The sequence below is a fragment of the Copadichromis virginalis genome, unplaced genomic scaffold, assembly GCF_057382275.1.
Source record: "Copadichromis virginalis isolate Kocher_CV1m ecotype Utaka unplaced genomic scaffold, C_Virginalis_male_GT1.1 unmapped_scaffold_1, whole genome shotgun sequence".
NCBI classification, from domain to species: domain Eukaryota; kingdom Metazoa; phylum Chordata; class Actinopteri; order Cichliformes; family Cichlidae; genus Copadichromis; species Copadichromis virginalis.
The window spans coordinates 8,781,710-8,799,152 of NW_028188589.1; the positions used below are offsets into that span (position 1 = coordinate 8,781,710).

The 17,443-nt window shown below is 43.5% G+C and overlaps 1 protein-coding gene across 1 annotated transcript; it reads left to right on the forward strand.

The window, feature by feature from the left end:
• Positions 1-14,506: 14,506 nt before the first annotated feature.
• LOC146679767 (stonustoxin subunit beta-like) lies at positions 14,507-16,866 on the forward strand (the record flags this gene model as incomplete). The annotated part of the gene is made up of 2 exons (XM_085450163.1): positions 14,507-14,579; positions 14,728-16,866. Coding segments are annotated over 2 exons (612 nt in total), but the record flags the coding sequence as incomplete, so codon positions are not given.
• Positions 16,867-17,443: the final 577 nt, after the last annotated feature.

Genomic DNA, 17,443 nt, shown 5'->3' on the forward strand with positions numbered 1-17,443 from the left:
GCTGTGATGTTCACAATTCTGAGGAAGTCAGTGCTGATAAATGATCAGAATTATAATATTTCTGACTGTCTGAGGCTAAGTTGAATCGAATCGGGACTTTGAAAACCGGAATCGAATGGATTATAGAAATCAGTGATGATACCCAGCCCTAGTGAGCAGCCTAGGCACGACAGAAGTGGATGTAGCTGTAATAGGAAAAGAACTATTGCTAACTTTTCTGTTAAGTTAAGGCCTGATCCTTCTGAAATTCATAGCCAGTGCTCTGACACGGTGTCATCAGTCTTTGAATGCTGAAAAAGCACAGTGTATCCAGAAAAACACATTATATTATATAAATTATTATAAAATTTGTGTGCGCTTAACTTTTGTGCTGGTACGCCTAACTTTTGAAAGTTTGGCATACCGGTACGCCCATGGCAAAAAGTTAGTCTAGAGCCCTATTGATAATAAGGCAGTCCTCTAATAAAAGAGAAGTGGAGGTGTTTTGAAGGGCAACATACTCTTATGTTAACAAGACAGGAAGTAGTTCCTGGGAACTGCTTCCTTTGTTATTGTCTAAGTGGAAACATGATGGTGAAACAGTGATGAGTTTGCAGAGGTGGATCCACACAACACAACACAACAATGCTGTTGCGTGCTGAAAGCAGACTTCTCACAGATTCTGAGGCTGCAGGTTTCATTACTGTCCAACCAAAATTCACTGAACCAGCAGTAAATGAACGTCCAAAACTACACTTCATGTTTAAAAAACAGATGATCAGGGGGATTTGTGTTTACATCTTTTTTGTGTGATCTGTTCACCTGCTGTTTCAGCTGTTTGGTGGTTGTTGAGATGTTTTTGTGAACTTTTAGCTGAGATTCTGACGTTTCTGTAGATACCACACATGTCTAATTACTTTGTACAGCATGAATGGCCATAACGAGGTTTTTAACAGTAAGAAAAGTTGTAAAACTTCAGAAAATATAGTTAAAAGTCCAAAACCTTCTACGTCTGGTGGCTTGTGGTAAGGAGCAGATCAAACGAGTAAAGAAGTACGTTATAATTATAAATGGCTTCAACAGCACATTCAGGTCTGTGAGACTCATTCAGACACTGAGCCGTGGCTCTGTGCTACATGCACATATTTCTGCATCTCTGCCATTCAGACACACTTTATATATAGTTTATTTTATGTAGTATTCAATACTGAACTGTACATTTAGTCTTTTTAAAGGCAGCAAGTTTTATTCAGTGTTTTCATAAAAGCCTTATTTTTATCCATTTACTGCTATTAGGAAGAACACGTGAGGTTTAAGACCTGGACCAGTTTGAAACCTTTTGTCCTCCACAATGGAAAATGGGTGGAAATAAAAATGGGTCTGTCTTTAGCCAGCTCCTAATTTTATCAGTTCTATTCTCAGCGTCTCCTGTATATCTCCTGTATAAATGTTGCACTCAGCTTTGTGGTCTCCAATATCACTGAAATGCAGCCAGATGCTGCTCATTTTGCCTTTTCACTCTTTCCTGACACGCTTGCATTTCAGTACAGCTCCCATTTCTCTGTGTACTGGTCTCTACCACTACCCTTGCTGTCTATGGGACATTTCCGTCCTCTTTCACATAATGGTATGATCCCAGTCTGTCTCTTAAAGTGTTTGGCCACATGGTTTGCTCATCAGAATAAAATCTCAGCCGTGCTCACATTGATTATCAGCAAGCCTGAAAATTCATCAATATTTGACATATGAAATTATCTCAAGGGCTGGATTTGGCCCACGGGCCATATGTTTGACACCCCTGGTTTACACAGTTTGGTATTCAATGTACAAGTGAGCTAGCTCTCAGCTAACTAGCAGACAAGCTAACTGCTGGGACTGCGTCTTTCTAACAAGAGCGTCAGACACTCAGACTGGTTTCCTTTGTGGATGATGATGTGTTCTCACACTGATCCTTCATGCTGATGCTGCCATCCACCCACTGCTCCTGGATTCCTCATCATCATCTCCATCAGCCCTCACAATACTCCACCTTCTTCAGCTTCATGTTCAGCAGCCTGGATGGACAGTAATTCTTTCCATGGGTTATGGTGGGACATTGAGAGCTGAAGTCAAACAGCAGTGAGAATGAAAGACTGATTCATTTCTATTTAGTCTTGTGATGTGCAGCTTTGTTCAGAGCATTAAGGCCCAGCAAAGATTACTGAGGTCATAGAGTCCCTGATGAAACCTGTGTGCTTATAGAAACTGAGACCAGATGAACCAGAATAGAAGGACATTAAAATGAAGTGTCAGCTACACAAAGGCAAAGCTATTCAGTTGTTGCTGTGAGTTATTTAAATGGAGGATGGAGTCAGACTTTAAGCTGCTGGACTCAGTCACTATATCCTGTTGTCCTCATAGAACCTGGACACACAGACTCACCTGTGACACAGTGACACACAGTGTGGGCTACACACACATTAGAAAGTGGATCAGTCACACTTGTGCAATCATTTGTTGTGCTGGGAAACCATGAACACTTTGAATCACATTAATGGCTTTGTTACAGCAACATTCAATCATGAGTTCAAAAGTAGTGCATTGTGTACTTATTTTAATAGTACTGCAGTATGAGAAGTGCAACATTCAGTGTGCAGAAACAGATCAGGTGCTTTCTAACAGCAGTGTTCCCTTTAACACAGCAGCAGTTCAAATATTTCTGTCAGTCTGAGCTGAAACATGAATCTAATCAAATATCAAATCAAAGTTCTTTGCCTCTGCCAGGACGTTAACATTTGATCTAGTTTTTTACAAAGTTCCCTCAGCGTCCAGAGCCACCAACATACCTTTGATCAACAGCAAGTGAACATTTATAAATGTGTGTTTGCAGAACAGGAAGCAGCAGAACTATTGTTCTGTTATCAGGCAGCAGCACAAACGCTCATCAGCTCATTTACTGTGCAGGACTTTGAGTGTGTGAAGTGTGTGTTTGTGCTGGATTTCCTTTGGAGAATCTCAGTCAGAAACCAGACAAAGAAAAACTCTTTCAACAGTCCAGGTTGAGTTGACAACATGAACTGCATTTATCTTCCTCTGACTTGACAAGTTCTTCCTCCTCTGCACCGAGCCAGCTGCTAAGACTCACAAGCTCATTGACATTTTCTGATGATAAAGAAACTCTCTTCTTCTGCACAATATGAGCAGCAACAGAGAAGAAGCTTTCACAGGTACAGATGTTGCAGCTGTGGCCAAGTACATGTGCTGCATGTTGGAGCAGCACTCTAATGGACAGGCCTCTGTACTGATGGTGGGCTCTGCTCTGTATCCACCACACTGTTCTCAGCTGAGTCTTCCTCCTGTTCATGTAACGGATGCGGAAGGCTGATTTTATTTCCAAGGTGTTTTGTGTTTTTTAAAGGAAGGAAACCTTCCTCAAACGGGTAGAGCAGTGGAGCCGCCAAGGGAAAGCACACAAATTAAAACTGTATGATTAAAAATATAATTTATTATATTTAAATAGTTAAAAATGTAAAATGAATTAAAACAACCTTGGCCAAGGGGTAACACAGTAAAAATCAATAAAGCATAACATTAAAAGTCCTGTGGCCTGCGCTACGACCTAAAAGTCCCAGGGAGCTAAGAAATCCAGCAGGTGGTATAACCAAAGGAACCAGCGGAGTCCTCGCCTCCCTCTCGCACTCACGCCCCGATATGCCCGGGTGGGCAGAGCTCTCAACTCCGCCCGCCGCTTCTTTAAAACTGGAAATCGGCACAGCCGTCTCGTGGCTTCCGCTGGTGCTGTCTCCGCTGGTACTGCTGCTCTCTGCGCTGGTACTGTTGCTCTCTGCGCTGGTACTGCTGCTCTCTGCGCTGGTACTGCTGCTCTCTGCACTGGTACTGTTGCTCTCTGCGCGCTGGTGCCTGCATTAGCCAACTCTAGCTGCCTTAGAAGAAGGGAAAACCCGGCGGCGTCTCGCCGCCCTATCGATGTTTCTGTTCCGGTTGCCACCGCTTTCCTGTGGCACACCAACCGGCACCAGCCCGTCTGGGCTTGTGGCACCGCCACCGCCTGATACCGTTCACTCTCTCAGTCCTCACTCCACCATCAGTCTCTTCTCTCTCGTCTCCCATCACTCTTATTGGCCTCCGGGACCTCACAGGTGTGTCGGGTTCATAATCAAGGAGGGGCAGAGACTTTCCAGGACAAGTCACCGATGAATACCATAAAACATGCAATAAAACCAAGAATAAAACACTATACAATATTAAAATATTAAAGAAAGTAAAAACAAAACCAAACATGCACAATAAAAATATCTTAGGTAACTTGTCCCTCTCCACCCTGTGACATTCACACTCTGATGAAGCACCAACAGGGCCAACTTCTTCTCTGGTGGCTCGGATGTTGTTGCTTCCACAGGTTTCCCTCCAACAACCCTCTGTTCCTTCAGTAAGTTCAGTAAGATCTGGGTAAACACTTGAGCTCCTTGAATCTGGCTCCAGCACCAGTTTTCACATATACAATGTTGGCATTTTTGCTTGCGTGTCTCCAGGTCTGTTCTGAATGTAGACTTGAATTTGACCACGTAGGCGGGGTCATCATCTGAGCTCTCCATCACCTGAGAGAGATGACAAAACACAGAATCACAGAGCATGAAACCAACGTTTCTCCTCCCAGAAGTTCAGTCACAGACCTGCAACAGAAACAAGAGTCAAAGATTCAAATGACGCAGAGCTTTCATTTACTTATATCCACAAACATGTCCTCTACATATTCATGCTGTATTTACACACACATACAGAGGCTGTTTGTCTCTCACACACAGACAGGACACTGAGAAATACATCATGTTTAATATACCTGCAGGCTTCCAGCTGTGCGCTTTGTCCCTGTCAGCTGTGATTGCCATGGCAACCTTGGTGTTGTGCGCGATGCAGGGACGTGTTATATGATATGATGTGATATATGATATGATAGTTATCTATTTAAGAAACAGGGGGGGGGGGGCAGGAGGGGGAAAGAGAATAAAGATATGATGCACCAATGCAGACCAGTTCATTGCTATTAAGAAGTTGGATATGGTTATTGTCCGTGAGAGGGGGGCAGAGAGTTCAGGAGCCTCACAGCCTGTGGATACAGGCTGTTGGCCAGTCTGGATGTTCTGGCCTGTATAGACCTGTACCTTCTCCCTGAGGGCAGCAGATGGAAAAGGTGGCACGCAGGGTGATGTTGGTCCCGCAGGATACTGTGCACCCTCCTCAGACAGCGAGTGGGGAAGATATTACTGGCAGATATTCTGCCAGTATATTCTCTGGCAGACTTGTTCCAATAATTCTGCCAGCTTCTTTCACCACCCGCTGGAGTGCTTGCTGATCAGCCTTGGTGCAGCATGTTCATGTTCTGCACGTTTCTGTAACTCCCAGGTAACCATGGTTACACAGCCACGCCCAGTAGTCTCCAGAGAAACCAACAGCTGGTTCATGTTGTAACACTGTGGCTTTCCTAGCCTCTCCTTTTTCTACAGCTCATGTGTTCTTCTTGTGATGCTGCGTCTTGAGGCTCATACATGCCGTCATTTGTTGATCCTAAGAACGTTCCTCAGACCGACTTCTTCAACAACATTAATCAGCCTGCAGTTTGTAGCTACTCACTTCACTGTGGCGTTTGTTAGCTTGTCTTTCTTTGGTTTATCTAGACTCCTCCCACCAGCTGAATCTACGTAGTCTGCCCAAGCCTCCCACCTCTGTTTGTTTGGGTGGTTTGTTTGCTGCCATCAACAGAGTGTAAGGCATTTAAGTGATACTTCAGACATGAAGCACTCCGGTGATAAAAAAACTCAACTTTGCTTCCAGATAACTTTAGTTGTATCAACACTACCTCCTGGAACAGTTTAAAATGAACATGTCAAAGATCTGTACCTGTCTCCATGTTTCTGTCCCCGCCCCTTTCTTTCTGTCCTGGGTCATGTGAGCGCTGCAGTAGTATTAGGCCCACCCTCAATGCTCCCATTGGCTGAGACGCATAATGACGCCCATTTCAAGCCAGCACTGATCAACATCCCTCCTGTGACCCATGGCTTTTATATTCAGAGCCAGTGAGCACTTTCACAATAATCATGATTTTAAAAACTGTGATTAAAATAATTGCTGACGTTAATCAGTTAATGAGTTAACGAGATTATAACAGGTTAAGTTGCCCTAATAATTAGACTTTGGTGACAAACTGATGTGATCTCCATGTTTCCTTTGTTGGACTGTGGGCGAGTGTCAGAACTGAATGTACTGAGTAACATGTAGAGTTTAAACATGTGTCAGTTCCAGTTTTAGAGCTCTAAAGTGCAGCTATCATGTTAGGAATATGTTAGGAATAGACAGGAACACTGAGCACACTGAGGTCAAATCTTTATTTTACCACTTGCTGCATTCTTGATGTTCATGAATTCAGCAGGTTCATGATTGTCTGCAGCATTAATCTCATATTTCCATTAAAAGTGTTGAATTTGACTGTTTGATGTTCTTTATGATCTCTGGCACCAGTTCATCTGTAGGCTGAGCTCAGTCCATCCAGTTAGTGAAATGATGTTTAAAGGTCTCCTTGTTCTGTGAGCGTGCACAGATCCTGAAGCAGAAAGCCTGGGTTACAGAGAAATGATCATCACTGTGATGATGCTCATCATCTCTGACTGGGATTTGAGGTTTTGTCAAAGCAGCAAAGAAAGCCTGGCTATGTTGGACTGGGTGTGGAAGCAGCTCCCAGTTTGAGTTCAGGAGACAGACACCCTCTCTACTTTGAAGATCAGCTTCAAACTTTCCTTTTTGATAAAGCTTATAGTTCGAGCTGGATCAGGTGACCCTGAACCATCCCTTAGTTATGCTGCTATAGGCTCAGGCTGTTGGTGGACTTCCCATGATGCTCTGCTTTCTTCTCCCCTCTTTTCACTCCTGATGCTTTTATATGTCACTACTGCATGTCCTTAACTTTTGTCTCTCTGTTTTGTTCTTGTCTCTCTGAGCTCATCTCTTCTCTTTCCCCTCACCCTGCAACCAGTCATGGTAGATGCTCCTCCTGGAGCCTGTTTTCACTGGGAGGATCTTTGTGTCAAAGGGAGTTCTTCTTCCCACCATCACCAAGTGCTGCTCACAGTGGAGGCGGTTACCTTACACTGTTAAATAGCTTCAGATGACTGTTGTTGTCTGTTGGGTATTGTCACTTATAAATAAAGTTACAATGGATGGATAGATGTTATTGTGACAAAGAGAAAACAACTGTTGACAGATTGTTGTTTTGTGTGTCTGCAGTCTGTCAGGCTGTCTGATCACAGAGGAACGCTGTACTTCTCTGGCCTCAGCTCTGAGCTCCAACCCCTCCCATCTGAGAGAGCTGGACCTGAGCTACAATCATCCAGGTCACTCGGGAATGAAGCTGCTTTCGGCTGGACTGAAGGATCCAGGCTGGAGACTGGACACTCTCAGGTATGGAGAGAAAATCTGATAGAGGAGGAAGAGCTGGAAACATTTCCTGTGTCTTTCACTCACATCCTGTTTGTTTCCTGCAGATGAAACATGAACAATCACACATGCAGGAATATTTTCAGGGACAGACACACTAGTCTAGCTGGATAGTTCATGGATATTTATGTAGGGGTCTCCAAGGAGTCTGTTTGCAGGAACATTTAGGTCACAGGTGTACCTGATATAGATGCCAGTGTACCTAATAAAGTGTCAGCTAACATTTGGAAATGGAAGCTTAAATAATGACAAACTGTACATTCACAGCTGAATTCACAATAAATTTGTTCTCAAGTGCACATTTTTCTGTTATTGTTGTCAAACAACAGAATGAGAATGAAATATTGATTCTAACAGGGCCCATAAACAGCATTAGCTTAGCAGCATTAGCTTATCAGAGTTTCCATCATGGTCACACAAACCCTTAGCAGAGAAAAGTGGCCTACTTAGCAATAGCTGCTCAAGTTGTATAAAGAAAGGGAAAACAGTATTAGCATTAGCTGCTAATGGCAGCTTACTTAGCATAAACTCTTCACATCTTTATAATGCAAGGGAAAGGAGTCACTCATGGAAGCCTATTTAGCATTAACGTCTCACATCATTATAACTAGGGATGGGTATCGTTTAGGTTTGATCCGATACCGGTGCCAAACCGGTACTTTTGAAACGGTGCCGGTGCTTAAACGGTGCTCAAACCGGTGCTTAAAGAATGGAGAACACAAAATTGGTCCAAAAACCTCTCATGTTCAGCTCTTTTTTTTGTAAAAAGATAACAGTGTTAGCCTTTTCTGCAACTATGGGGCATATATGGTATCACTCTTGGCTGGAAGCAGTGCTTAACCAATGAAAAAACACAAACTTTGTCCAAAAACCTCTCATGTTTAACTGTTTTCCACTTTTTCTTTGCTCATTTTAGCCTTTTTGGCCACGGTGAAGGAAGTATCTGCCATCAAACAAGAAGACAGCCGCATGTATCTGTGATGATGTTTGCTAGTTCACCTTACATGCATTAATGTAATAACGTGGTTAGCCTACTCAATGTAAATTACACAAGAACAACATTAAGCTACTCACGCAGAGAAGAACGGCTGCTGCTGCATCATCATCCGTCATCATTTCTGCTACACTGGCAGGGCTAGGGGCAGGGACTCTACTCTTCGTGTCTTTTGGGGAAATGTTGCTAACTCCGGGTCCGATAACAGGCAACCCACCAGCAGTAGATGTGCTCGGTGTGAGGTCTCGCAGCAAGCTATCAAATACGGCGCATTTCTCGGCTTTTAAAAAAAACGCTATGCGTCGCCAGGTGTTTCATCAGATTCGAGGTGTTACCTCCTTTGACAGTATCACAGTATCAGCTTAAAGCACTTGTTGCAGGCTGCTGAGTTTGCATATTTTGCTGTGAAGTACAGCCAGACTTTTGACCGCTTTGCCTTGGGCATTTTTAATCTGTAGCTTTGCTCTAAAAGAACGTATGTACCTGGACCCGCCTACTATCCTCGGAAACGTAAAATGATTGGCTAGAATCTAAAGTGTGTCACAGCTCAGGAAAACAAAGCACCGAAATGTGCGCTGCTTTTCGGTCTGGTTACTACCGTTTATGTCAGAACCGGTGCCATCATGGCACCGGATACTGGTACCCATCCCTAATTATAACACAAGAGAAAAGGGTATTAGCATAAGCTACTAATGCTTATTCACATCAAATTAGCTTTAGCTGCTAATGGTAGCCTACTTAGCATTAACTCCTCACTCATATAATGCTAATTCACATCAAATTAGCATTAGGTGCTCATATTGTTATAAGGAAAGAGAAAACGGTATTAGCATTAGCTACTAATAATTATTCACCCCTAATTAGAATAAGCCTCTAAAAGCAGCCTACTTAGCATTAACTCCTCACATCGTTGTTACCCAACGGAAAAGAGTAGTATTAGCTACTATCATTTTTAATAAGTAAGAGAAAACAGTGTTAGCATTATTGAATAATGCTAATTCACACTAAATTAGAATTAGCTATTTACAAGAGCGTACTTAGAATTAGCCGCTCACATTGTTAAAAAGTAAGGGAAAACGGTATTAGTATTAGCACATAATGCTAATTCACGTCAAAGTAGCATTAGTTAATAATGGCAGCCTACTTAGCATTAACTGCTCACTAATATAATGCTAATTCACATCAAATTAGCATTAGCTGCTCACATTGTTAAAAGGGAAGGGAAAACAATATTAGCATTAGCTGCTAATAATTATTCACCTAATTAGAGTTAGCCCCTAATGGCAACCTAGTTAGCATTAACTCCTCACTAATATTATGCTAATTCACGTCAAATTAGCATTAGCTGCAAGCATCAACCTACCTAGCACTAGCTGTTCACATTGTTAAAAGGTAAGAGAAAACGATATTAGCATTAGCTACTAATAATTATTCACCCCTAATTAGAATTAGCCACTAATGGCAGTATACTTAGCATTAACTCCTCACATTGTTATAATGTAAGGGAAAAGAATTAGCATTATCTAATAATGTTGACCTTGGCCCACTGGAAAAGTTCAGAACTAAAGATTTAGGAGTGTTTCTCGATAGCTCTTTCTCATTTGAGAAACAAATGAATTCTGTTATTAAAACCAGCTGTAAGGTTTATATTGTTGACTGTCATTTATGCTTAGAAATATTTACTCATATATGCTTAGAGTTTTATAATCGATTGCATGATGATAGAGGTTTGATCCTTAGTAGTCTGTAAAGACTCTGTGTGCCTTCCAGAGTGCTCTGGCATGCACACACCACTTGGGGCCATGAGAGAGGTCGTACCCTCTCTTACTGATTTATGGTGTAGGACAGGGGTCTCAAACTCAATTTAGCTGGGGGCCGCTGCAGGCAGAGTCTGGGTGAGGCTGGGCCGCATTAGGTTTTCCACAAGAAAGGCATGGTTAAAAAATTCCAATCTTCTCAAATCTCTTTATTTTTATTTTTTTAACACAAAATATGAAAAAATAAATAAACAAATTAAGAATTAAAAAGAAAATAAATCAATCTGTAATACATAAATAAAATAATAAGATATTTTTAGTCAGTGAACTTGTGTGTTTTTCTCAGTCTTCTATATCTGCTGTATTTAGATTGAAATGTCTGTATTAACAGTTCTATAACCTTCTTCTGAACATGAATGGAACACTGTAGAAAATGAACTGTTCTTCTGAACATGGCTTCTCTTGCCTACTCCTTGCTGCTAGAGACCTGGCAGCGTTTCCTCTCGCATAGCCGAGCCAGATTTGGCCTGAGGGAGGAAGCAGTTGCGACCCTCAGTATGTCTTGAAGATGATCATCCGTAAGTCTGGACCTGTACTTGGACTTATTGAAGTTCAAAGTGGAGAAGAGCTTTTGGCACAAGTATGTGCTACCAAAAAGGCACATGGTCCGCTTGAACATTCGGGAAAGCCGAGGGAAACTAGGGCTCAATTCTCTCAAAAATTGTCCAAGCTTGTCTGCTTTTCCACTCACCTCCCTGAACTTTGCTTTGAGTTCAGAGTTGCACTGCAGCTCAATGAGCTCCATTTGAAGCACAGAAGGAGCATCTTGCACATCAAAGGAGAAGGGGTCCGCAAAAATGTGAAAGGTGGCTCTGTGTGTCTTGAAGTCAGCAAATCTGTGATCAAATTCCTCCTGTAGCCTCAAAATGACATCAACATACTTGTCAGCACTGAATGGTGTGCCTGCATCCACGAGTGCCTTGCATGCTGGGAAATGGCAAAGGTTTGTCTGAGAGAGCTGAGCTTTCCAGAGCGCCAGTTTTGTGGAGAATGCTCTCACGTTGTCATAGGCAGCACTGACAAGTTGCCCCTGGCCTTGTAACGTCTTGTTCAGTACATTAAGCTCATGTGTCATATCAACAAGAAAAGCTGAGTCCATGAGCCATTTGGGATCAGTTAGCACAGGAACACTAACTCCATCCTTCTCCATGAAGGCTTCACTTCTACTCTCAACTCAAAAAGTCTCTTTAATACATTTCCCCTGCTGAGCCAACGTACCTCAGTGAAGTCGAGCACATCCCCATATTCTGACTCCATTTCCTCTAAAAAAGCACAGAACCTTCGGTGCTTTAAGCCCCTGGATCTGATTTGGTTGATGCATTTCACAACAATAGACATCACATTGTCAAACTTCAGGCATTTGCTGCAAAGGACCTGCTGATGGATGATGCAGTGCAGAGCAATGGCCTCCTCCACGCCTTCCTCTTCCAGTTTGTTTTGTGCCACCAGTCCATGTTTCCTCCCTGTCATTGATGGCGCTCCATCTGTTGTTATTCCAACAAACCTCTTCCATGGCAAACCAACATTCTCATTGGCATAACACAGCTTGTAAATATCTGCTGAGCGGTGGTCTGGCCATGCATTGGAATTACTGTGAGCAGCTCCTCCATCACTTCAAAACTGTCATCAACACCACGGACATACATTGGGAGCTGGGCAGTGTCGGTGATGTCTGTGGTCTCATCAAGAGCGACTGAGTATACACTGAAACATTTGGCTTTCTCACACAGTTGGTCATAAATGTCACTTGACAGGTCAGAAATGCGATCTGCTGCGGTGTTGGCAGAAAGGCTGATGTTGCTAAACTGACCTTTCTTTCCCGGACAGACTATATTTGCAGCCTGCAATATGCACTTTTAGACAAATGCACCTTCTGTGAATGGCTTCCCTGCTTTAGCAATCATCTCACTAACCACGTGGCTCCGACTGCTGCATTATTCTCTTTGGTTGCTTTCTTGGAGAAATCTTGCTGCCTCAGTAGATCTGTTTTAAGACTGGCAACCCGGTTCGCTCTCTCGTCTCCCTGGTATTTTGCATCCAGCTCAGCATGTCTAGTTGTGTAATGACGTTTCAAATTGTATTCCTTGTGCAGCGCAACTTTCTCTGTGCAAATAAGACAGGTCGGGGTGCCCCTGTGCTCAACAAAGAAATATTGCATTTCCCACTTTTCCTGAAATTGTCGGTGCTCATCACCAACCTTTCTCTTCACCGCAGGCTTTGAAAAAGACATGTTTGGGGCTATGTGACATTTATAATTCTACTTGGTGTCACTGTCGCATTGAAGTTTCAATCAAGCGTTTAGCCGACGGACGGGGAACGTCTCAACGCGTAGAGAACGTCATTTCTGCTTCTTTTTCTTGCAACCGTAGCACGGCGATCGGCAGATAAAAAGCCGGTAGCAGTCTCCTTTGTTTTTACGCTCGATGTTCATGTCTTTCATGACGACACGAACACCGTGGCGTTTGCAGATGGTAGAAAGTGCAGGGATAGCGAGCGCAAAAAAGGCGACTGCTCACGGCGCCGGGCTGTTGTTACAGGAGAAAGAAGCGGAAATGACACCGTGACATATAACAAATAACATCAGCTGTTTCTGATGTTAGTTGTTTTGACTGCTTTTACATTATATTGAAATATATGTAATGTTCATGTTTGCTGCAATGCAAACGCAGTGATGCAAATAAAAACATCGAGCCACAAATTACGGTGCGACCCTATAATTAGTCCGGGTTACCGGGGACTGTTGTTGCCGATGAACAGGTGTCGCTATGTGACTGCAGACTAAATTGGGCTGCATTGAGTTCATGACTTTTCTTTTATCCCGCCGCCTACGCATCACTGTGAGAGTTAATATGAGATCTCTCTCTGTGGAAAAATAACTTTAAATCCCACTGACGTGTGTATAAATCTATATACGTATAATGTCCCGCTGGGCAGCAACTTAAAAAAACAACTTTTTTTGAAGTGTTGTGAACGCAGCGCGCTGGGGCGAATGTCGGCGTTTGCCCAATAGAAAGGAGGAAGCCAGCCAGGCACAGGAAAGAAAGAAACACTCCAGGGCAACGCTGCTGGAACTTTGACTCATTGAGAAATGTTTCCCTGCTTGCATCAAGCCCGGCTGGTGTCCCCTGAGATCCATATCCCACCCTGATTGGTGGGTTAATTCAGCTCCGCCCACAACACTGTAAAGTGTCATACATTATCAAACTAACATTACATTTTCATATTAAGGTGGAGCCAAAAACTATCGTCCTGCGGGCCGCAATTGGCCCGCGGGCCACGAGTTTGAGACCCCTGGTGTAGGAGGACACCTACTCTGTGTCTGGTTAAGTATAAGAGCCCTTTGTTAGGGGGACCGCTGGACTCTTAGCACCAGCTTTGGGGTCACAGGGTCACATCTGGAACACACACACACACACACACACAGACACACACACACACACACACAGACACACACAGACACACACACACACAGACAGACACACACACACACAGACACACACACACACACACACACACACACACTATGCACAGACTGGTACTCTTTGTTCATACCTGTGTAAGACGTCATAATGAACTTGTGCATATTCATGTAAGCTCAATAAAGAGCAGTGTTACGAGGGAGCAGACGAGAGCGACTGAGGTCAAGTGAAGGAACGGCGCTGTCACAGTTCTCTCCCTCATCAATTGTCTGGTTCCAGCGGTGGGTCTGTGCTAGACGACCCATCACCAGCTTTTTCCACTGGTTACCAGTACGTGGTAGAATCCACTTCCAGATCTGGTTGTCTTTAAATCTGTGAATGGATTGGCTCCATCTTATCTCTCTTTAACAAAAGAATCCAAGTGGAGCCCTCAGGTCTGCAGATAAGCAGCTTCTGACCAGAACTAGACGTAAAAACAGAGGTGAGCTTTATCGATGGCTGCAGCCAAACTCTGGAACAGTCGCCCTTCACATCAGGTCGTCACCAACACTGGACATTTTTAAAAGCCGGTTGGAAACACATTTGTACTCTGTAGCTTTCAATCCTGACCAGTCTTTATAGTCATTACTGTGTATGTTTCCTATTTTCTCTCTACTCTGTGCAGCACTTTGGCTCAAGCTGTTTTTAAATGTGCTGATAAATAAATGTAGATTTCTTTGAATAAAACAGTGGAGCCGAGCTTTGAGCTCAGTGTGTAACAGTGTGTGTGTGAGAGCCATGTAATGTCCATGTGTGCATGCTGACTGTGCTGCTCTGACCCCCCTCCTCCTTTCAGGGTGGAGCCTGCTGGAGTCCGATGGTTGAGACCAGGTCTGAGGAAGTGTAAGTGTGTTTTTAATGGGATTCATGAAAACAAAGCAGCACACATTCAACCATCTTCATCATGTCAGGAGTCATCATCAAAGTGTCAATCAATGAACAGATGATGGATCAATAACTGCAGCTGGATTGTGTTTGTTCTCTCCATCAGATTCCTGTCAACTCACAATCGACACAAACACAGTGCACACAAACCTCCAACTGTCTGACAACAACAGGAAGGTGACACGTGTGGAGGAGGTTCAGTCATATCCTGATCATCCAGACAGATTTGATGATGTTTATCAGCTGCTGTGTAGAAATGGTCTGACTGGTCGCTGTTACTGGGAGGTCGAGTGGAGAGGAAGAGTTTTTATATCAGTGAGTTACAGAAGCATCAGAAGGAAAGGATACAGTGATGACTGTGTGTTTGGACGGAATGATCAGTCCTGGAGTCTGTGGTGCTCTGATGCTCTTGGTTATTCTGTCAGGCACAATAACAGACTAACATCCATCTCCTCCTCCTCCTCCTCCTCCTCTGTCTCTAACAGAGCAGCAGTGTATGTGGACTGTCCTGCTGGCACTCTGTCCTTCTACAGAGTCTCCTCTGACACTCTGATCCACCTCCACACCTTCAACACCACATTCACTCAAACTCTTTATCCTGGGTTTATGGTCTGCTCTCCTGGTGACTCAGTGTCCCTGTGCTGAGTGGAGTGTAAAGAGTGTCTCCTGTTACAGAAACACTCTGACTGTTGAACAGATAGTTCAGTCTGTACATGTCTGTCTCTTTCACTCACAAACACGTTTTCAGATTCATGGATTCAATCAGTTGATGTTTGAAACTCTTCTAAATGATTCCTTGTAAACTTCTTCAGTCACAAACAAACAGGAAGTGATGTCACATGTGTTCCTGTCCACACAGCAGAATGAGTCTATTGCTGACAGTGATGTACAAACAGAGTGAGCATTTCTGAGGCCCAAAATAAACTGAGTAGTTCACTGAATGAACAATGGACTGTGAGCTCAGTTCCTTCATCATTAGTATGGATTATATATGTATATGTATTATATTAGTATCATATATATCAGGTGCTGCTGCTTTCAGTCATTGTGCAAATGTGCTGTTTGTAAGCTTGTAAAGCTGCAGTCAGCTGAGACTGAAGAAGTCACCTGATCAGTGAGCAAACGTTTCTGAAAACGTCCAGATGAACAGAATCAACCTTTTGGGATCAGCCAGCAATGCAGCATCATTGTTGTTCAGCTTCAGAGGTTTGCAGGAATGAACTGATGACCAGAAACAGCTGCAAAGTCCAAGAAAATACCAGCTGGAGTTCAGCTGCATTTGAAGAAGTCAAAGAAAAGTAAGGATGGCAAAGGGCGACGTTTTCTTCCAAAGAGCTGCAAACATGGTCGACACCTCATTAGAAGAATCATCTGGACATTTGTGAGGAACTCTAACCAAGAAAGCAACGTCACACAGATCCAACAGACAGTTTCCATGACTGCAAGTGTTGAGTGGAAAAATGCTACATTGCATTATTGCATCCTCTCACCACAGGAGGCGCTGTTGGCACCACTGATTGCTGATCAGCTGTTCTCTGATGATCTGATTGATACTGTGAATAACGGGACTCACTGAACTCTGTGACACAGTGAAGATTACAGAGTTTAACTTCACCCTTTAAGACTGACCACAGAACCAAGTCCGCCAGAGCTTTTGTTATATTTTTACATGCTGTGGAGCCATTTGTGGGAGCATTTCAAGTTGCTATACATCAATACAACTGTTATAGCCCTAATTTTAATAATATGTATGCATTAAGTCCATAGTAACTACATAAACTGCAAAAACAACCTCTGCTCATCCATCTCTGTGTGTATCAGGATACATTTGGCTCATAATACACAGAAAAATCAGAGTTATTACCTGTAATAAATGTGAAAGATTCCTGCAGTGATAACCAGGCAGGACTGAAACACATCCAAGCTGTCACCACGGTAACAGCACCGTCCATCCACAGGTGAGGGGAGGAGCAAAAAGAGGGACTTTGACCATTTTATACTAAAAACACTCAACTAATGTTTCTAATATGAAACAAATAAGCCCACATTAATGTGAGCGTTTATTAAATAATAATAATGATGATTTCCTCCTGATCTCATTTCCACAGCAGAGAAAACTGTGGTGTATATTGAGGTGGAGGGTGTGGTCTGTGGCTCAGGTGTAGAGTGAGGGTGGGGTGCACCACAGCAGCATGCTGGGACTGCTGAGGGTGGAGGAGGGAGTGATGATGACATCAGAGCTGCAGCACAGAGACCAGTGAACACACAGTCTGTTCATCTTTGCATAGATACAATATACAGCACAATATTGAATGACAGACACGCTGTGGGAGCTTCCACAGATACACTGACGTCAGCATCCAGAGTCCTCCTGCTGCTCCCCCCTCAGAGCCCCGTGATCAGCACCAACACATTCAGTTAGATGACAGAGTCCAGCTGCAGCTAGAATCAGCTCCCCTCTGTGAACAACAGCACAGCGTCAGTGTTTCACACTCAGTGAAAGGAGGAAACAGCAGAAGAACACCATGTGTGCTACGTTTCCCAGGACACACTACAAACTGCACAAATACAGAGCAGCACGTGGAAGGACCTGGAGCTGCATTTACAGAGCTGCAGACAGCGTGATGTCCTGTATGGACAGGTGGAAGGAACCAAGTCCTCAGCTGGAACACTCGTGTTTGTCCACAGACAGGAAACACAGCAGGAAACTTCCTCACAGAAGTGCAGCTCATGGATAACACACTTCCTGTCAGTCAGAATGAGGCTGCAGCCAAACACAGAAAGGTGTTTTTGTCCAGATGAGCCCAGAGAAGAAACACGAG